This window comes from Staurois parvus, unplaced genomic scaffold (assembly GCF_062004578.1).
Source record: "Staurois parvus isolate SC_StPar_1 unplaced genomic scaffold, SC_StPar_1.0 ptg000025l, whole genome shotgun sequence".
Lineage (NCBI taxonomy): Eukaryota > Metazoa > Chordata > Amphibia > Anura > Ranidae > Staurois > Staurois parvus.
In genome coordinates, this window is record NW_028317821.1 from 25,061,599 (window position 1) to 25,084,289 (window position 22,691).

At 39.1% G+C, this 22,691-nt stretch overlaps 1 protein-coding gene across 1 annotated transcript in view; it reads right to left on the minus strand.

Moving 5' to 3' along the window:
- Positions 1–22,691, minus strand: part of CEP290 (centrosomal protein 290) — a 239,857-nt gene that overhangs the window by 82,296 nt on the left and 134,870 nt on the right. Inside the window, exons 34-38 of the mRNA XM_089652468.1 lie at positions 21,945–22,211; positions 18,138–18,245; positions 11,945–12,144; positions 7,078–7,291; positions 4,014–4,151 (exon numbers count right to left, since the gene is read on the minus strand). Of these exons, the coding sequence (XP_089508594.1) occupies positions 4,014–4,151; positions 7,078–7,291; positions 11,945–12,144; positions 18,138–18,245; positions 21,945–22,211 (927 nt within the window). The remainder of the gene's footprint in view (positions 1–4,013; positions 4,152–7,077; positions 7,292–11,944; positions 12,145–18,137; positions 18,246–21,944; positions 22,212–22,691) is intronic.

Sequence of the window (22,691 nt, forward strand, 5' to 3'; positions counted from 1 at the left end):
ACATACAAATGTCCACATAAATAAAAGTGTAATAATGTTGCTCATAAACACAAAATAAATTCACAAAAATGTCCAAAATTGATGAAATGATATATAAACGTATACACGTGATCCATTAACGAAATCGTGCAAGTGTTGAAGTAAATGCATGATCACAGCAATAGTGAAAATCCTTAAGTGGCCAAAATGCCCCCTCACCTCCTTACAGTGACCACAAGGGCCAGCTCGCTTTTAGGATCACACCACGATCCTTACAGATAATGATTCGTCACAGGAAAATATCCGCACTGGATTGATGAATGGTGGCACTTACTCCTCTCCTCTCAGGTCTCCTCTAGACACAGGTAGCAGCAATATCGCTCACTCTCCCATAAAGGATCATATCATGTTGCTGAGAGGTGAAGACGCCTATGTGTGTAACCCGGCTAATCCGCTCAGCTTCGGCACAAATGGGAAGGCAGCATCACTTCAATGTTGAAAAGAGGTCTTACGTAACAGGAAGCTGCTTTACTAGCCAATCATACTCCTCAATTCTCCCTCAGACGGGCAGGGCAGCCTTTCTGATCTACACCCTCTTTAGTCCACGTTGTGTTCAGTTCTATTGGTCTGATGTTTGGAGAGGCAGCCTCTCCAAACATCAGACCTCACATCCAAACATCGGACCAATAGAACAGAAGACAACGTGGACTAAAGAGGGCGTAGATCAGAAAGGCTGCCCTGCCCGTCTGAGGGAGAATCGAGGAGTGTGATTGGCTAGTAAAGCAGCTTCCTGTTACGTAAGACCTCTTTTCAGCATTGAAGTGACGCTGCCTTCCCATTTGTGCCGAAGCTGAGCGGATTAGCCGGGTTACACATGTAGGCGTCTTCACCTCTCAGCAACATGATATGATCCTTTATGGGAGAGTGAGCGATATTGCTGCTACCTGTGTCTGGAGGAGACCTGAGAGGAGAGGAGTAAGTGCCACCATTGATGGGATCCAGTGAGGATATTTTCCTGTGACGAATCATCACCTGTAAGGATCGTGGTGTGATCCTAAAAGCGAGCTGGCCCTTGTGGTCACTGTAAGGAGGTGAGGGGGCATTTTGGCCACTTGAGGATTTTCACTATTGCTGTGATCATGCATTTACTTCAACACTTGCACGATTTCGTTAATGGATCACGTGTATACGTTTATATATCATTTCATCAATTTTGGACATTTTTGTGAATTTATTTTGTGTTTATGAGCAACATTATTACACTTTTATTTATGTGGACATTTGTATGTGGTGAAGTGTGTTTGTTTGGCACTTATCACTTTTTGTATCCCCCTGGTAGGGGGATTCACTTTTACTTATTTGTACTACTGTATTTGAGATTGCTTGGTCCCTCAATTGTGGATAGGGGGGATTGTGGAGTCGGTTTGTGTTTTCACAAATTTACAGGATTTATTCCTTTCTCACATTGTCACTGTATATTATTTCACCATCAGATCCTGATAGGATCATATCACTAGATATTTTGTGTTATTTTACACTTGTATTATTGTTCATGTATTTATGTTATTAGCGCCACACTCCATATACAATTGTTGTTTATTTCATATACACCTATTAGGTATAGGTTTGGGTGTGAGCAGCTTAGGGTTAGGGATCATCCATTTAAGCGCAGGAGGATTTGCTATCACTGGAAGATAAAGACATTGACAGGGGGAGTAATGTGATCTTTTTTGAGTGCTAATGGCACCTGCAAGTGTTACAATGATTAAAATTATATTTTAAAATTATTTCTGTAACATTCCTTATATTGAGAAATGTTTCCAGTATCTGCACCCAAATGTCAACCTGATCAATGCACATATTCGTCGGCACACCAAGGATCTTCAATGTTGTCCCAAACATTTACTGCAGAAAGATCATATCACAAAAGTGTAACGTTTCGGAGCCACGCAGGACCCCTTTCTCAGGCATGTGAATAAGTGCATTGATCTGTGATGATTCCAGTACCCAGCTGGTAGTCGCTGCAGCACCCACTATTGATGAGCTCTGTGTCCAGTAACATGTGTGATGAGAACCTGGTGGCTGAATAATAAAATACCAGATATGTATACACTGCTAAGCCACTGAATATCAATGAAAGGTTTAAAAGGGAACTTTGGGCAAAATAAAAAATTACATATATGATGTAGTCTGTCAATAGCATTACACAGCGGTCTTTGCTTTTCTGAGTGCCCCTTTAACATTTTTCATAAGTTTTAGTATCTGGTGATCTGACCAGTAAATCTGTCATATCAGACTTCCTTAAAATGTATTAAACTCACCAGCCTTTGCTGGTGCAAACATCTTCACTGGTTTTTATTCAGGTTCGGGATCTTTGTCCATACTAATTGGCAACGCTGGTATCACGCAATTACTGCGCAGTCACGGGAGTTAATTTATTCTGGAAACAATGTTTGTTGAGAATGTACACTAAGCCATCCAGCAAAAGTGGTAGATAGAGAGTTGAGACAAAACATTTAACACTAACAGGGGTGCTTACAATGGTCAGCTTTTCGTTATTTAATTAAAACTTTTATCCCAAAAGGAAAAAATCCTGACACAAAAGATGGGTACATTTTTCTTCTACGGACTCCAATGATGGGGTTCATTTTGCTACTGCTGACACCAACAACGGGGTCCCCTTTGCTCCCGCAGACACCGATGACGGGGTGCATTTTGCTTTGACTGACATCAACAATAGGGTGCATTTTTTCTCCCAGAGGCACCAGTGATAGGTCTTGTTTGTCCCCCACATCCACTAACTATAATTACTTATTTTTGTACCTGCTAAGCAGCAATGTAAGGAGCACAAAAGTTACCTACCCCTGACACCTGCCCTTCTGTACTTTACAACGTTTGACTCCTGCAGTGTACACGCTATATACTCATCGACCACTTTATTAGGTACACCTTGCTACTGCCAAGAAAATATCCCCCACCACCACCAGCCTGAACCATTGATACAAGGCAGGATGGATCCATGCTTTCATGTTGTTTAAGACAAATTCTTACCAAACCATCTGAATGTCGAAGCAACCAGTCTGCCCATTCTCCTCTGACATCAACAACACATTTTCGTCCACCCAACTGTCCCTCACTGGATATTTCTTTTTCAGACCATTCTCTGTAAACCCTAGAGATGGTTGTGCTTGAAAATCCCAGCAGATCAGCAGTTTTTCAAATACTCAGACCTGGCTATCTGGCACCAACAACCATGCCACATTAAAAGTCACTTAAATCGCCTTTCTTCCCCATTCTGATGCTCGGTTTGAACTTCAGCAAGTCGCCTTCACCACGTTTACATGCCTAAATGCATTGCATTGCAGCCATGTGATTGGCTGATTAGAAATTTGTGTTACCAAGCAACTGAACAGATGTACCTAATAAAGTGACTGGTGAGTGTATACTTCTGGCCAAAGTATTTATTGTCTCAATATTTGCTGGCTACTATGTACTCCCTGACTATTTTACTGAGTTTTTTTCCTTTTTTATGACATGGTCAGACAAAGCATTAGCTCTCTGGTGTGCAGAAAAGCTTAAGTTATGTAATTTGTTTTAAATGATCATTTGTTATGAAGTGTATGCCTCTTAATATTGGGTATTGAATCTCCCCAGCAAAAATCCCCCCAGTGGGTATAAAGAGAGCCAAAAAAAACCTGATGAAGGCTTCCACATTTTATCTATAACTACAAGAAAAAGTTTTGGCTGTACATAAACGTTTAATAAATCACAGCATTCTTAAGGAAATGTTACACTTTGTAAGTCTAACTAGAAACTTCATAGACTGTGGCCATATTATTAATGTCAGAACCTCAAAACAGATTATAAAATCAAGTTCCCTATGCAGTTTTTGAGCTGCCCAGAAATACAGCAGTAATATGTAATTCGTACTTGCACATTAGCATTAATTCCACATGTAGCATTCTAGGCTATCCCTGGCCATCCATGCATGGTGTAGCTAGAAAATATGTAAAATAAAATGTCACTATGCTCACCTTTAAATCTTTGGTCTGTCTGTCAACAATCTGCTGAATGTTTAAATTTTCTTCCTTTTGTGCTGCAGCGGAAATAATCTGCTGTTCAGCATGAGCAGTCATTTCTGCCCGAAGAGCCAGCAGGGCTTTGCTTAAAGCCTGGAAAAAAGATAAAACACACACAGTAGCACAACTGTCCAATACATTGAATATATCCAAATGTTCTAAAGTTTAAAGGGAGATAGTTTAACAAACAAGGTAGTCAAATGTAAAAGAAATATATTATACCCCTAATTAATGGGATAGAAAACCAAAGAACTGCATATAATTTACTTAACTCCAAATAAAAAAAAAAAAAAGACATGCCAGCTAATGTTGCAGTTTCTTCTCTTTGGCCTTTCTGAAAGCCTTCTTTATAATATTTTTTTTCACCTGGTGATCCTTTCTTGGAGTTTTTGCTCACTCCCATACAAGTCTATGCTAAAGCAACAATTTTAACCTAGGATGAGTGCTCCTGCAGAGCTTGCTCCTTTCAGTTCCTCCACAGTGCCTTGGCCTGCCACTCCACAGATGTCATGTCATGGCTTGCAGACATACTGTACATCAACTATGACATGGCGCAGCCTAAAGCAGGCAGAGAGAGTGACTGGTCACAACTTAAAAAGCAAAAAAAACCCAGATATATATAGACTGTAAAAAAGAGAATTTATCATTATTTTAGTTGCACATTCGACACAAAAATTTGGAAGGTTTAAACATACAGTTGTGTTCAAAATAATAGCAGTCAGACATCACTGACCTGATCAATCACTGTTTTTGGTAGAAATGATATTTCTACATGGCAAATAATTTACTAGCAGGTGTAGTAGAGTAATAGAAATCCAACAGACCCAACAGTCATGACATGCATGCTGTGGATTCTGTGTAATTGAATCACTAATTGAAAGGGACATGTTCAAAATAATAGCAGTGCGGAGTTCTATTAGTGAGGTCATTCGTTCTTTGAAAAACAGGTGGCAGTTATTGCCCTTATTTAAGGAAGGAAGGCAGCAAATGTTGTACATGCTGGTTACAGTGCATTTCTCTCTGAAATTCTGAGGAAAATGGGTCGTTCCAGACATTGTTCAGAAGAACAGCGTACCTTGATTGAAAAGTTGATTGGAGAGAGGAAAACAAATAAAGAAGTGGAGAAAATGATAGACTGCTCAGCTAAAATGATCGCAAATGCTTTAAAATGGCAACCAAAACCTGAAAGACGTGGAAGAAAGCGAAAAACTACCATTCGAATGGATAGAAGAATAGCCAAAATGGCAAGGACTCAGCCAACAATCAGCTCCAGGAAGATCAAAGAAGGTCTAAAGTTACCTGTGAGTACTGTTACAATTAGAAGACGCCTATGTGAAGCCAAGCTATCTGCAAAAAGCCCCCGCAAAGTCCCACTGTTGAAAAAAAGACATGTGCTGAAGAGGTTACAATTTGCCAAAGAGCACATTGACTGGCCTAAAGAGAAATGGTGCAACATTTTGTGGACTGATGAAAGTAAGATTGTTCTTTTTGGGTCTAGTGGCCGGAGACAGTTTGTCAGACGACCCCCAAACACTGAATTCAAGCCACAGTACACTGTGAAGACAGTGAAGCATGGTTGCGCAAGCATCATGATATAGGGATGTTTCTCATACTACAGTGTTGGGCCTATTTATCGCATACCAGGGATCATGGATCAGTTTGAATACATCAGAATACTTGAAGAGGTCATGCTGCCTTATGCTGAAGAGGAAATGCCCTTGAAATGGGTGTTCCAACAAGACAACGACCCCAAACACACCAGTAAACGTGCAACATCTTGGTTCCAGACCAACAAGATTGACGTTATGGAGTGGCCAGCCCAATCTCCGGATCTTAATCCAATAGAAAACTTGTGGGGTGACATCAAAAATGCAGATTCTGAGGCAAAACCAAGAAATAGAGAACTGTGGAATGTAGTCCAATCATCCTGGGCTGGAATACCTGTTCACAGGTGCCAGAAGTTGGTTGACTCCATGCAACACAGGTGTACAGCAGTTCTCAGAAACAGTGCTTATACAACTAAAAATTAAGTGATTCAAAGGAAAGCAAAATCTTCAAACATTTTTCAGTTTTATATAGTGAATGTTTGAGTTTGTAGAAAAAGAAGAATACAAACACTGCTATTTTTTTGAACAGTCTAATATTCACTTTTCTTCATTTTTTTTTAGAGGAACAACACAAATTTGATATATTTTTCTTCATGTTTTGGAATAGAATGTGTAGTGTTCCCAATGCATTTGTGTGTATAGAAATAAAAGCTATTAGAAGGATTTTGAGCTTTATTCACTTTTTTCAACACGCTGCTATTATTTTGAACACAACTGTATTTGAAACATAATCATATGGTTTTACTTCCTCAGTGTAGATGCTCAGCTTGGTAACATGCAGATATGCTGTGAATCTGCTCCAATGGACAGAGGGAGGTGTGCACAGGCACTGGTGTCAATGGAGGGTTCCACTTCACTGCACACTTTGCGTACTGGTGTACGAGAAGAGGCAGTGCTAATTTTTATAGTGCCACCACTGCTGTCCATAGAAATGGGTACCTAAATCAGTACCAAGATATTTAGAGCTTGATCTATAATAACTGAGCATTAATGTACAAGGTAAGGCAAACTTATTCGGTGTAAGAATGGCTAGAAAGAGAAAAAAAAATAATATATATCCCTTAAAAAATACCACCGGAAAGCTAAAATAGAAGAGAAAATATATTTTAGGAATACATAATATCAGGTGCAGTATTTCAAAAAGAAAAAGTAACAATATTGGAATGTGAGAAGTATATAAAGTAGGGGATAGTAGTCATGGTGTTATATACTCAAAACAATCACCATGGGACATTATAATGAAAACTGTATTTGTAAGCCCAGAGTAAAAAGAGCACAGAGGGGTGCATGCTGTGCTAACTTAACCACAAATAGACTGGATTTTATTGTATTCCAAATGCTGTATCGCTCTTCACCATTACAGCTTGTGTTGCAGGAGTGAAATGATATTATAAAAAAAACAAAAGAAATACCTTCTGCTGTTTTTCCTTGTGGGATACTTGGCTCTTCAAGCGTTCCACAAGATTCTTCATTGTTGCAGTTGGAGCTCTGGTGTTTGCCTCTTTTTGGGCTTCAAGTTCAGTATTCAAGTAATTAATTTCCTTTTCCATCTCAGACACTCGTGCTCCTAGAACCTCAGCTTCACTCTTATGTTTTTTGATCTCCATAATGTAATTCTCTTCAAGCCTAGTTTAAAAGAACATAATGAAAATCAAGGAGCAAATCTATATAAGCTAGCATGGCTTGTACAATAAAAGCTGTTCTGTAAGTTTTGCATTTGTATTGCATTCGCAAATAGGCATTGCATTTCAATTAAAGAGACACCATCACTTTGCCCATTAAAGTAGAACTATGGCCTCCCATTAAAAAAAAAAAAAAAGAATGATATAGATATATATACATTTTAGAAAAAAAATGGAAACACTACATGTATATAAATATGTCTGTGTGTCCTGTAGCACTTACTTTAGTTACAAGCACATCTACATTGGGCTGAATAATACATGTGCATACAAAAAAATGCATGCTTTTAGGAATAGTGTACGAGTCCTTACAGTGGACTCTTGTAAAGAAATACTGAGGGGGTTTCTCTCCTCCCCTTTACTCACAACACAAGTCATCTTAAAAAGGAGGTTTTCTTTTTAGTTAAAAGAGTAGGGCTTTTTTTCCTCTTTATACTTACCTAGGGTGATGCAGCATCGGTCCAATGCTGCATCTGTCCCCCGGTGGCTCTAAGGGTGAGAACTCACATGACCACTGATAGCTGAGTTGTCTGAGCAGAGAGTGGGACTGTCAGTCACCGCTGTCTGCTCATCCCCCCCAGCACCCACTGGAGCGCTGGGTTGTGGAGGGGGAGGGAGAGGCTGATTCGGGCTCTCAGCGTTTTGTTGAGAGGCTGAACCAGGTGCCACTCCAGACTTTGGGATGGATGCTGACTTTGAAGTCGGGATCTTTCCCCAGCCTGAATCGGCTGAGTGACGTCAGCCAACAGTGGACTTCAGCCAGCTGTCAGCTGAAAATGGGTCACAGGAGTGCAGAATGAACTGCACTCTTGTGATCCACAGAAGTACAGCCAAATGAGCTTTGGCTGTACTTCTCCTTTAAGGTAGAACTATTCTTTAAAGAAAAAAAAAAAAAAACGTCTTATGTGTAGAAACGGGGTCCATAGGAGCCTCAGCAGAAATCCCTAAGGACCAAATGAATTGCTTTTTCACTCCTGGAAACAAGATTTTGTTACAGGTACCTGATGTATGTCCATACATAAAATGGAATGGTTTTCAAGAGAGAAAATGTTTGGCACAATTATATCAAAGGATTATCTATAAAAAGGTTTTTCACATGTGTCCCTTGTGTGTGAAAACTATATATTTTCTCTGATCCTCATATCATGAAAGCAAGAGGCCAGGGCTCTTGGAAAGCAAGCCTTTTCTAATTTACACTGCTTTGTAAAATATGTTCTCATTGGACTTGTTCACATGATCAATTCTGCAGGCCTAGCAGTTTAATTAGACGATGAAAAAAATGCTTTGTAAAATATTTTCTCGTTGGGCTAGTTCACATGATCAATTCTGAAGTGCCTAGTAGTTTATTTAGAGAATGGAAAATGGTTTCTCAGAAATTAGCTTTACAGAATAGTATACCTCCCAGAAAGCAATAAACCACAATGCTATAAGGTTACCCTGGGAACTATAAAAATGTTCAATGAACATATCACCATCAAGAGAGTGCACTGAAATACTCATGAAAGACTACTTTATAACAATCCACTTTATTGCCTGCATCCTTATATTGGGCACGCTCATAGAATCTCAATAAAAACAACAAATACACACACTAAATAAGGAAAAAGTAAAAATTCAAGGTATTAATCAGAATTCAAAGTACACAGACACATACATTTTTTTCATGTGTGGTACATGTTATTAAGAATATATGGCTAAAGGTGAAGATATACTGAACGTTTTGTTGAAAATCTACATACAGTGCATGTTCTTGATGGCTTAATCATCACAGTCTGTTTCACCCAATCACCCGGTTTGGTTCAATCCTACCTTTCCACACTTTATACTGTATGCTACTTAATGCCTGCCCGTCTCTGGGCACAGAAACATTTGAAGTACATTTAGCAGTTATATGGACATGGCTCTCTCAAATCATTTTTACAGCTTCAACATGAGTTTGGCAACCCAAATTCTTGGCATTTTCGATCCCTCCAACAAAAACATGTGGCTGCAGCTCAACTAGGGATCAGAGATGTGCATTTTGATAATTCTGCACTTGAAAAAGCCCTGTTAAACCCTGTACACTCTAAGTTAATATCTTCCTTTTATAGTACCCTGTTACCAAACCCACCCAACTTCACAATTTATGATCTCACTGGCTGCAAGATATCCTGGATCTCTCAGATGAAAACTGGAATGAGATCCTGCACACTTAGTACTACTATCTCAGCCAGGGATAAACATATTCAATTACGGATATTCCACAGGATCTATTATACACCACTTTGACTTTTTCAGATGCGTAAGAGACAACCCTGATTGTCATAAATGTCATAAGCAGACAGGGGACCTTCTCCATATGCTTCTGTTCCCTAGTCACTCACTTTATTGCCTCAAATTGTGAGATACCCAATATATGTAATCTGAGGTGGTGTTCACTGGGAGTACCGGAAGATTTAGATATGGGCACATGTCTAATGAGACAAGATCAGAACAATTCATACAATTTTTATTGTTCTATGCCAGGAAAATAGTCATGTTGCAGTGGATATACACGGAGGTTATCCACATTAATTTGTGGAAAAAACTTGATCAGTCAGGTTTTGCCCCTTTATAAGCAGACTTATGAGGCCAGGGGATGTCCCCACAAATTTAAGAAGATCTGGGGCCCATGGGTTGCACTTTTTGATACTTGTAAGGTACCAGACACCAAACGTGCTCTTAACTTGTAATGGTATATAGCACACCATACCTAATTACTTGATGTTTATTTGATTTGATGCTTGTACACAGAGGCATATGCTTTCTATTCTGAAGATACAGTAACTTTACATTCCCTTTTTTGGTATAACTATGAGACATGCTCTAGTGATTACTTATCCAATTTATCAGAACTTGTAATTTTGTTTAGATCAATTTTTCTTTATGTTTTAAAACTGTACTGCAGCGTACTATTCAATTGTTGGCTATGTGATACCATTTGATACTCTACATCTTTGTTTACCACTTGGGTGAGGGATTTTGGTTGGGGGATTGTCCACTTGATGACTGTTTGGAAGTATACTACTAATAAGCTGTATCTTGGGCACAGCGGTGGTTCGAGATCAGGCTCAGGTAAGTATTTAAGGGGAACTGGGATGAGCTGCACATAAAAGGTTTTCTACCCTAATGTAAAAAAATCCTTTAGCCTTTACAACCACTTTAATATTTGGATACGTGTAGTACTCCCTATTCCTCTTTCTCCCCCACAGCCCTTGTCTGCATTTACCTGCAATTTCCAGTTGCCATTTTGCACAGCCAGTGATGGGAAATTACTAAGACTGAAGCATACAGAATGTGGAAAAGTTGTGTATGGCAACCAATCCGCTTCTAGCTTTCATTTTCAAAGCTTAACTGAACAAGGTGTAGAAGGTGATTGGTTGCCATGCTCAGCTGCTCCAGTTTTGATACATTCCACCCAATGAGTTTTGAAGCAATGTTATTATTATGTAAATTTACTGGTTCACCCATAGCACATCAGTGACCTTTGGCATGCACATAATGTCAGTTAAAACCTATAAATATCATTAATAAGTTAAAACAACCTTGCAAGTTAAAAAATTTAATAAACTGTATTTAACCTTTTATTAACCTTAATCAGCACTAATTACCTCTCTTTCGCCACTTAACTATTAGGCTGCATATTTGTTTTTATGTTTTTGGTTGTTTTTTCAGCATTAACAAAACATTTTTTTCATCCATTTCTTACTTTACTTCAAGAGAGTGCACTGAAATACTCAAAAAAGACTACTTTATAACAATACACTTTTTTGCAAGCATCCTTATATTATACACTCTCATAGGATTGCAATCATTGAAAACAAATACATCCAAAAATAAGGATAAAATATTGAAGCAATTCATGGAATTAACCTATATTTAAAGTACACAGGCACATATTTTCTTAAAGTGTTAGTAAACCCACAACAGTAAAATCAGTAAAGCATGCTTGTTAAACTGACTGTGGAACCTAAGGGGTTAATCCTTTGCATTGTGTAAAAAGGATGTTTGATCCTAATTTCTCTGATCCTCCCTTTCTTCCAGTGTTCCCCTCTTATCTCTTGATAAGGCATGGAGACACTGTACATGCTCAGTTTGGTGTATATTGCTAGAGGTTTTTTTTTTTTTCTTGGGAGAGTGCATTTGATCAGCACAGGGCCAATCAGCACTGCCAGACAGCGGTCAGGGGTTCTGCATTCTCCTAGAGAAAACTCCTCCTACAAGCTTTACCTAGTGCTCAGCTGGACACTGATAGAAGTCACAAGACTGCTCTAACTGATGATGAGAAAAGGTATTTAGCAGCTTGTATTTACCAAAATAATTGCATTTCCATGGTTTGTGTACTGTTGGAGACCAGACATAGTGAATGCAGGGTCCTGGGTTTAGTAACACTTTAATGTGTGGTGTGTGCTATTCAGATTATTTAGGGTTTCTCTATAAACATTCTTTTTCTGTAATCTGGGACAAACGATAGTGGTTAGAGGAAAAAAAAATAACATTATGGGAAAAAATGTCACATTTACATCCACTTTGTTTCTGGATAATACTGGTGTTTAACTCATCTTATATCTAATTGTACCTGGCTTTATGGTTTTCCAGTTCACTCATTTTAGCCAGATGTATCTGCTTCTGGTGCTCCAGTTCTACAGTGGCACTTTTCAGTTTGCTGGAGAGGGCAGACAGTGAGTTGTCTTGTTCAGCCACCGTCTGCTCCATGTCAGCTAAGCGCAGTAAGTGAGCTGTAGATGGGACTTCCAGAGTGGGTCTCTTCACAAGTTCCTATACAATCAATACACTACGGTTATATGAAGTCATTTTGCATTCTTGATAGATGAAACCTAAAGTGGTTGTAAACCCTTACATACACCCAGTAAAGTTACTATCCTCAGGTGATACACAGAGATGAAGCAAATCATCTCACATAAGTTGTACCTGTTTATCTTGAACCCTCTCGTCAAGGAGTCAAAGTTGCACTCTCCATAGCTCGGTAAGAGCTATTTGGAGGGAAGAACTTCCACTAGGACCACCTAAAGAGGAGTGGGTACCTGTCAAAACTCAGTACCCACTCCCTCCCCCTTCCCAAAAATAATTTGCCAAATATGGTAGACGATGTGGTGAAGTTCTGCTTTAAGTACTTGCAATTCAAATAAATTGGCTATTTACGTAAGTGGAGTATTAAAGCCTAATGATGCAACATTTGTTTGTTGTCTTAAAAGCATGACTCTTCAATAACTTACTGTAAGTTAACCAAACAATGTTTCTATACACTGATGATGGTCGACAAGCCTGTTGTATTCAGTTTAGCTGCATGCAACGTGGAATAAATAGCTCTATAATATTGGGGTTGTACTATCAACAGCAGTTAGCCATGGGGCATAAAGGAATGATTTGCATGGCTCCACTTACTTCCCTAAAATGGGCAATAATACTAATCTTTATCTAATCTTTATTTTGTAAAATATGATAGAATAGATAGAAAGAATGAGATATGTGAATACTTTTTGATCTAGGAAGGCTCTACTATGCTACATTAGTTACACAAAAAGTTGTCTTCTTTAGTTGTGTTTTGATTGTAAATGTAGAATATGTTGATCTACTATATACAAAAACAAGTACCTTAAAAACAGGTCTTCCTTATTCCTACGGAGTTGGCCAACTTTAAACTTTGGCCAACTCCGTAGGAATAAGGAAGACCTGTTTTTAAGGTACTTGTTTTTGTATATAGTAGATCAACATATTCTACATTTACAATCAAAACACAACTAAAGAAGACAACTTTTAAAGAATTAACACATGAAAAAATATACCTAAATATCATTTGATGATGATTTTTGCTGCAAGTCTTGGGTAAGTGAAAAACAACTGCAGATACAGATTTCCATAGTACAGAAATCTGTATCAGCAGTTGTTTTTCGTTAGTAGTCATTTTTACATATTTTAATTGAAATAATAAAATATGCATGTTTTTATCTGATGTCATATATACGCCTTGTAATCACCCATTTAGGTATATTTTTTTATATATTGTAACTTAACCCCACAGGGATAAATAACCTTCTCAGATACTAACATTTTTTGCTAGTACATTTACATAAGACATGTATTTGGTCAATATGCTTTCATGGAAAAGTGCTAACTATATATTTATACTATACTCCATTCTCAGTAGCACAAGTATGCAAAATCAAATGCCATCCCTATACAACAAATTATATACCAAATGAGGCTAAAAGTGGTTGCACAAGCCACTGAGTTGAACAAGATTGGGCACGTACAGGAAGGAATCACAATTAAGTAAATCATTTTAGCCTCTCTTATCTGCAACTGAAAAAACTCACGTAATTTTTGTAGGGAATGGAGGAGGAACCCCGGGAATTTTTACATTTTTTAAGAGATAGAACATAGATAAGAATATGCTTTACACTTCAGGCCAAAACCACCATATTGTATAAAGGGAAACTGTACAAGACTTATTTTTTTCTTTTTCTTCAAAAGAGAGGCAGTGGCCATTTCTTAGAGTAAAAATAAATTAGACTACTCTTAAATTCTCCTCTACAAGTTGTTCAAGGAAATAACCCTCTCTTGTTTAAATACACCAGTATTTGCAGTGTGAGATCTAAGGCACTGCTGCCTCTGACTTCTAGTCTCGGGAAATGTCAGTACTCTGTTGCCCATGGTTTTCCTTGCTGGAGGTTTTGATTTAACGAAGCAAACCCCTGCCTCTACCAAGATGGCTTTCTGCACAGAGTTACAAAACAGAAACAAGACATGGTAAGTCAATAATGGGAAAAGTGCCAGAGGAACCACAGGAAATGCTAGCAACTAGTCCTATGCCATCTACCTTAATTTTTTGGGCTGAGCTTCTAGAGCTCAATTCCATTTTAACAGACAGCCCATGGCAGGGTGTATGATTGTACTTTGATTCCAAAATGGAATGAGTCTAATGGAAACAGCCATCCTGCAGATTTAGTGTAGAATGTGGTAACAGATCCATAGTGTACCCAACTTAGCTTTTTTTTTCTTTTTTCTTTTATCAGAACACTCTGGTCCAAAGCTGCAAAGACAAACAAACATACAAATGGAGAAACAGAAAAAGGGCGCACCGACCATCATCCAGGGTTCCATCGTATGGACTCAGATGTTGTTTGGATCATACATCTTGTTCAGTTTGACATGCCTGTGTTATTATGTCCATTGTGAGTATGATACCTATTTTTGTCTCTTTAATGAATTATTTGAAACGATAATGCACTAGGTCGGTGCGCCCTTTTTCTGTTTCTCCATTTGTATCCAGTGTATTCGGACCACCCCGGTCTGTTGAGGGCAGCAAGCAGTGCATATTCCAGAAAATTCCAGAACACTCCTATTGGGTCTACTGAGTCCTTTCCTAGTGCAGGAGTAAAGTGTTTGTTGTGTTGGAAAAGACAAACATTAGACTGAATATTAAAGGATAAGTTCACCTTTTAGACAAAAATAATAAATACACATTTTTTGCAGGTAAATATTTTTGTCTACAGGAGCCTGGAAAGCATTGCATCAGCTATCAGTACATCGCTGATGCCATGCAGGTCTCCTGCAGACCTGTAAGAATATCTGCTTGCAGTACAGGATGTAAGAGCAAGCAGATATTCTGACAGGAAGCGTCAAAGAATTACCAAGGCACTCCACAGCACTGTGGAAGTTCATTGAAAACTACAAGCCGACAGCCGCTAAGGTTGTCGAGACTTGCAGTTCATTCATTCACAGAAGTCCGTTAATGAAAAAGGCGGTCGTGTGGGCGGAAGCCCTGCACAGCTGAGCTGTTTTCAAATTTGAGAGATAGTACAGGGAGAAGTCTCCCTATACTATCTCTCAGAGGGAGGGAGCGGCGGCGGCGGCTGTAGCTATGGGAACATGTTACATGTTTCACTCTAAAAACGGGTGGAATATGTAACATGTTCCCAAAGGTGAACTTATCCTTTAAGGCCAATTGAGGAAAGAGGATAAATAATTAGTGTTGCGCTACTCTGTGCAAAATGAATAAATTAATATATCACTATATACATCTCATGAATAAAAATTATAAACATAATTCATTAACAATATACAATAATTAAAGTCCAACATAAACAATAGTGAAATAGTATCTGTGCTTCTTAGCCAATAAGTGATTCCACTTAAGTGCTCCACCACACAAAGAAAAATTTGTGTCACCTCCACCTGAAATAGGATGGCTGCTCACCTGAAGCATCTGACCTATATACATAAATACATAGGTCTAGCAAGCACGATCATTCCAAGAATGGACTCCAGATTGCAGCAAAAGCTTGTGATGCATAATGTTAATGGCGGTTGTTGAGCCAAATAAAGATACCCATAAGATCTTCTCCACTCAGCATCAGCATATATAGGAAATAAAGAACAGCCGCTGATCGTATAATTCCGTTTATTTATTATATAGTAGTAAAAACAGCCAAGTATGCACATAAAAAGATGTAGTGTACAACTGCGTAATAGCAATACTACCGAACTTCCGGTCCACGGCTTCGTAACCGGAAGTGACGTAGCTAAGCTCCGCCCCATGCATTACGCCACCAACCCACGTGGCTTCATCAGGGATCCATGATGCGTAACATGGGGTGGGGTTTAGTGGTGTCACTTCCAGTTATGGAGCCGTGGACTGCAAGTTCATGTTTTTGCTATTACGTAGTTGTGCACGTCAGGAAACTAATGCAGCTAATGCTAATTCTTCTACAGTTAATGCTAATTCTCGTGCAGCTAATGCTAATTCTCGTGCAGCTATTGCTCATTCCATGCAGCTAATGCTCGTGCACATGTGCGAGCACACAGACAAGCCCAGGCTAATATCCAGTGTGCACTGACATGTAGGCACATTTCTATGCGCCATCATGCATTGGTGCTAAGCTGCCTATTTAAAGGAGACTCTACAGTGTACTAATCGCTGGATGTTCTTCAGCTTCCTGTGATCCGTGTTCCTGTTTGTACTGACTGAGCTTCCATTGTTGACTCAGCTTATTCCTGACCTTGCTCTGTGGATTTTGGATTCTGACCTCAGCTTGCCTTAGAATACTCTCTATCTGATCTCCTGGTACTGACCTCGGCTTCCTATTGGACCTCGCTCTGCCTGCTAACCTAGTACCGATCCCAGCCTGCCCCCTGACCACACTGCAGTGTCCTGGTGTATGACCCTAGCTTACCTTGACTATATCCTTGACCATGGCAGTTACCGGCTTTCAAGCTCTCGGCACCCGTGCTTCCTTGAGCCTTGTATCTCTGTCACCACGTTCAGGGGTGCTCGGACCACAGCCACAAGGAATTCCTCTCGTCAACTCGGCCTTCAACCAAGGTACGTGACAACACTCATCTTTGTAAGTGCATACTTGGCTGTTTTTACTACGGTATATTGAATAAACTGCATTATAGGATCAGAGGCTGTTCTCTGTTTCCTATGTATGCCAATGCTGAGTGGAGAAGAGGATCTTATGGGTATCATTATTTGACTTAACAACCTTCATTAACATTATACATCACATTATGCCATCTGGAGTCCATTCTTGGAATGACCATGCTTGCTAGACCTATGTATTTATGTATATAGGTTTGATGCTTCAGGTGAGCGGCCAACCTATTTCAGGTGGAGGTGACACAAATTTTTCTTTGTGTGGTGGAGCACTTAAGTGGAATCACTAATGCAAATGTTAGTCATTGGCTAAAAAGCACAGAGACTATTTCACTATTGATCATGTTGAACTTTATTAATTATTGTATACTGTTAATGAATTATGTTTAGAATTTTTATTCATGAGATGTATATAGTGATATATTAATTTATTCATTTTGCACAGAGTAGCGCAACACTAATTGTTTATCATTTTGTTGGTTTGTTGAGGGAGCACTAGAAGTGATTTGCAGCAACTCGTAATATTTAGTACTTATTAATTATTTATATATTTTTTATTGATATATATTCATTGGTAGCGCACATTGAGTTTATATTTATTCAACTGTGGAAAGTTTCCTAAATTTTACCATGGCAGTTATGGGCTAGGTTTGCATTCTTTTTGATTGTAAGCTCTAATGAGCAGGGCCCTCTGATTCCTCCTGTATTCAATTGTAATGTAACTGTTTGCCCTAACATTGTAAAGCGCTGTGCAAACTGTTCGCACTATATAAATCCTGTATAATAAAATAATAATTCACTGTCATAGGTTTTGTCGCTTGTGGACTGCTGCTGATAAATGTGGATAACTTAATATGCATACTGTATTCATTTATATGGCTAGACCTGCTACAGAATCATTACCATTCTATTTTCAGGATGAGGCGTAGGGAGGCATGTTGCTTTCCAATACTTACAACCCTCAGTATTTGTTACCGGAAAACTATTGCTGGCCACTTTCTCAGCATTTGGTAGGAAAAACAGATCTGCATGCTACAGCAACTGGACTAATAGGTAGCCTGCCACTGGGCCTATGCATTGCCTTGCCATCATTCTGCGGTACCAGAAAACTACTCCTGCCTCTTTTTGGATCAGGTGGCAGAAACATGAATACAGAATCCCAATTTAAAACAACTGGATTCATGGACAATCTTCACTAGCTAGTCCGTTGAGGCACAGCATCAAAAGGAGCTTGATCTAGTATGGTAAGAGCTGCCAGGGTTCTACTGAGATGAATGCTAAGAGCTGCCAGGGTTCTAATTAAATGCATGGTAAAGCATAATGTGATCTATTTAAACGTAATTAGTAGAAAAATCAAGTTGTAAACACAAACCAGAGCAGCCTCCTTAAATTTGCTAAGTGAGGCATCTGAATGTACATCCAACTTCTGATGTAGCGCTTTAAGATCCTCTGCATGCTTTTTCACTTTCTCTTGTTGTTCCTGTTGGAAGTAAAATATTATCATTATAGTTTGTATGCATTCTAACTAAATAAATGGCTACACTGTCTACAAAATAAATAGTCTCCGTAAGCAGCAAACAATTACATGTGGTAAAACGTTAAGTATTAGGTCTCTGGGTATGGATGCTTCTTCACATGGATTAATAACCTAAGCAGGCGATGATCAGTGATTTTAATTTTTGTAACGCAGGAAAAGATGCACAGCAATTTACACTTAAGTTGTTTATGTGTTCTGTCTCCATGGTTACTCATAATTAACAGTCGAGGATTTTTTTTTTGTCTTTACACCAGATCTCGACATATTGGCTTCTCATAAGACAGCGGGTAGTTTTGAGTACGTCAGATGAGGATCAAATTACCACTTCAGACTTTATTCACTGTATAGAAACAGCTGAGATGAAAATGCTCCTACAGAGGTCTAAATAATTGGTTAGTGTTTGTAATTTTACAGTTTAGTTCCAGTAATGAGCAGCTGTAGCATTCACTTCATTGTTGCCTCTAAATGGCACTTATAAATATAGTGGTGGAAAAACATCAGACTATCCAGGCATATAAGCACACAGACACAGTCAGTACACTATATTAAATTGCAACGTGGGCAGCAAAGCTCCATCTATATTCATTAAGTCAGCTTTAACGGAGTATCCCCAAAGTCCATGGAACTTTGTCTTCCCTTGGTTGCACTCCACCGCTCTCAGTAATATGCCTTCTGGGAGCATTGCTTCAAAAAGGTTTACAATGATATGGAGAAGACAGTGTGTGTTCTATACTGAAGAGACATATTTCCCTTACACCAATACAGCACTGTGCAACAGAGATGCCATGTTATTTACACCCAGCATATAAATACATTTACTATTATATAATGTTCAAATAAATGGCTTTTGGAAAAGCAAAATTATATTAACAAAAAAGTGTATAGACAGCAGCTGTGATTTTCACAGTATAGTGGGCCAACTTGGTATCCTTCACTTGCTGGATGTCTTCCAAAGTTCTCTGGCACTCTGCTTTATTTTAATATAAATGAGCTTCAGAAAGGGTGCTCTAGAGACAGAACAATAAAACCACACTCAAATCCCATGTTTACTTCAGCATCGCATTTTAAACAAAATGAAGGGCAACCTGTTAACTTTAATGAATTTGTGATCTCCGCCAATATTCACAAAACCCCATTTAACCAGTTACTAGAAACTAGAGGTACCGGTGAGACTTATACTGCTGCTTCATGCAAGTCACAGAAAATGCTGAATTTGTAGGTGACAGACAGTGGAGACCAGAGCCAGAACTTAAGTGTAGTTTTCCAATTTTCATCAGTGTCAAAAAGAAGAACAGGTCCCATGGCCTCTTATGCATGGAAAATGCAGGTTGATGTACTCTAAGCGCACATTAACGTTAGGGGGGAAAAAAGGATATGGCTATTTACTCCTGTTAATGCTTGTGGTATCCATAGATGTGTGAAAAAGGATTGTAACTGTGTACTGACATGGAAAAATCAGATCAATCCATGATAATTGGACAAGTCAAGCCCTGTATATAGCTTAAGCTTAGAATAGAACAGGCTAAAAAGAAACTGATATTTGCAGTCACCAAGAAGTGTTCAGTTCACCACTTTAAAGTGGTATTAAAGGCAATTTAAAAAAACAAAAAAAACAAAACAAACATGTCATACTTACCTGCTCTCTGAAATGGTTTTGCACAAAGCAGACCCGATCCTCCTCTTCTTGGGTCCTCTGCCGGCGCTGCTGGTATCCTGCTATGGGCGCACTCAAGCAGGCTTGCTCCCGAGCTGCCGTGGCTCGGTCTCGCTTCCTTCCTCTCTTCATTAGCTCACTGGCTGCAATTGACAGCAGTGGAAGACATTGGCTCAGCCAATGAAGAAGGAGAATCCCCAAAGAACCGAGGCTCTCTTGCACATCGCTGGATCGCAATGGGGCTCAGGTAAGTATTAGGGGGAGCTGAGGGAGCTTCTGCACACAGAAGGTTTTTTATCTTTATGCATAGAATGCATGAAGGTAAAAAACCTTGAGCCTTTATAACCACTTTAAGGTTAGGTTCTAGGGATAAGCTGAAGTTTTTGTGTCGGATCCAGGTTTAGGCTCAGGTTAAAGGGGATGTTTTGTGATAAGACTGAGGTTTAGGTCAGCAACCTATGTAGCATTAATCAAAAAGAAGAACAGGTCCCATGGCCTCCTATGCATTTTAAATGCAGTTGATGTACTCTGAGCACACATTAACTTTAGGGGGAAAAAAGGATATAGCTATTTACTCCTGTTAATGCTTGTGGTATCCATAGATGTGTGAAAAAGCATTGTGACTGTGTACTGACATGCAAAAATTAGATCAATCCATGATAATTGGACAAATCAAGCCCTGTATATAGCTTAGACTTAGAATAGAACAGGCTACAAAGAAACTAATGTAAAAACTAACTGATATTTTCAGTCACCAAGATGTGTGCAGTTTATCGCTTTAACATTGTATTAAAGGCAATTTAAAAAAAACAAAAAAAAACATGTCATACTTACCTGCTCTCTGCAATGTTTTGCACAAAGCAGCCCCGATCCTCCTCTTCTTGAGTCCCCCGTCGGCGCTCCTGGTATTCTGTTATGGGACTGCTGCTCTGTGTGTCCATGCACACGCAGAGCCATGGATCAGCCCTGCCCCCTTCTTCTCATTGGTTCACTGGCTGTGAATGACAGCAGTGGAAGACATTGGCTCAGCCAATGAAGAGGGAGAATCCTCAGAGAACCGAGGCTCTCTTGCACATCGCTGGATCACAATGGGGTTCAGGTAAGTATTAGGGGGAGCTGAGGGGGCTGCTGCACACAGAAGGTTTTTTATCTTGCAAAGAATACATGAAGGTAAAAAAACTTGAGCCTTTAGAGCCACTTTAAGGTTAGGTTCTAGGGTTAAGCTGAAGTTTTTGTTTACGCTCTTCAGTTTTAGGCTCAGGTTAAAGGGGAAGTTTTGTGATAAGATTGAGGTTTAGGTCAGTAACCTATTTAGCATTAATACAGGTTTTCTGAATGGTCAAAGATCAGTATGGTAAAAGCATTTGTACCTGCTAAACATAGGTGACATCCAATCACTATACTTTTTTGTGATGAAAAATATTTTAACCAGTACTTTTATGATTTATTAATTAAACAAAACAAAAAAAAGAACAAAATTCCAATCTTCACATGCCAGAAAGCAATGATTTGCAGTCACCCCTAAGGCCCCTTTCACATGACAGTTTTGAATAGGTCGGCCTGTAAGTTTTTCAGGCGGACCTGATCAGACAGTCCATTCATCTCAATGGACAGGTGGGTGTAAACGGACTTGTGTTTGTTTACACCTGCCTGCCTCCAATCCAATCTGCTAAAAACTGGAAAGGGATGCGTTCTCCTCCATGTTGGCAGATTGGATAGGAGGGTACTTGGGTGTAAACTGATAGCCAGTCCAACTACAGCCAGACACTTATAGAGCAGGTTCTGTCCATTTCTGCTATGCATAAACTGAGCAGACACAGACCTGTCATCAGACCATTCTGCCCTGATCAGGAGATCAGCAGACAGATTCCCTGCTGAGCAAATCAGATTCCTCCCTTGTGAAAGGGGCACAAGTGTCACCGAATTACTGATAAACTATATTAGACCCTGTGTATGAAATTCTGTCTGAGCTCTTCAGGTTCACATACCTCTCGTGCTTTTGCTAAAAGATGTTGATATTTCTTAACAACTTCTTCTTTTTGATTAAGTCGAGCTTGCATATTTTCAATTGTTTGATGAGAAACTTTTAAGGCCTGGCGCATCTCGGATTCCTCTTCTTTTTGGTTAAACTCGGATAGCAGCTTCTCTCTGTCTATGACTGCAGGTATTCGCAATCTCAGTTCATTTATCACTTTGTCACGACTCAAAACATTTTGTTCGGCAGTCCAGAGGACAGCTTCTTTTTCTTTAAGTTTCTGAAAAAATACAGATGTTAATTGTCAATGGCCAAAGAGTTGACTTCTTATTGGGAAGATGGATTCAACTGGCTGGATAGACAGACCATAAAAAACAAGTCCAGTGCATGATTTTGTGTACTGGAGACACTCTTAACCTAGAACTATAGGAAAGTTGCATTATTCAATAACCACTTGCCCTCCTGAAGATTTACCCCTCTTCCTGACCAGGCCATTGTTTGCATTACGACACTGTGTTACTTTAACTGACAATTGCGCGATCATGCAACGCTGCACCCAAATAAAATTTACGTCCTTTTTTTCCCACGAATTGAGCTTTCTTTTGGTGGAATTTGATTGCCTGTGCATTTTTATTTATTGCACTATAGAAAAAAAAAAAAAGGACAATTTTGAGAAAAAAAAACAATATTTTGGACTTTTTGCCATTAAACATTTCCAGTAAAAAAAATTTAAAAAATCAAATTTTGACAAAAATTTAGG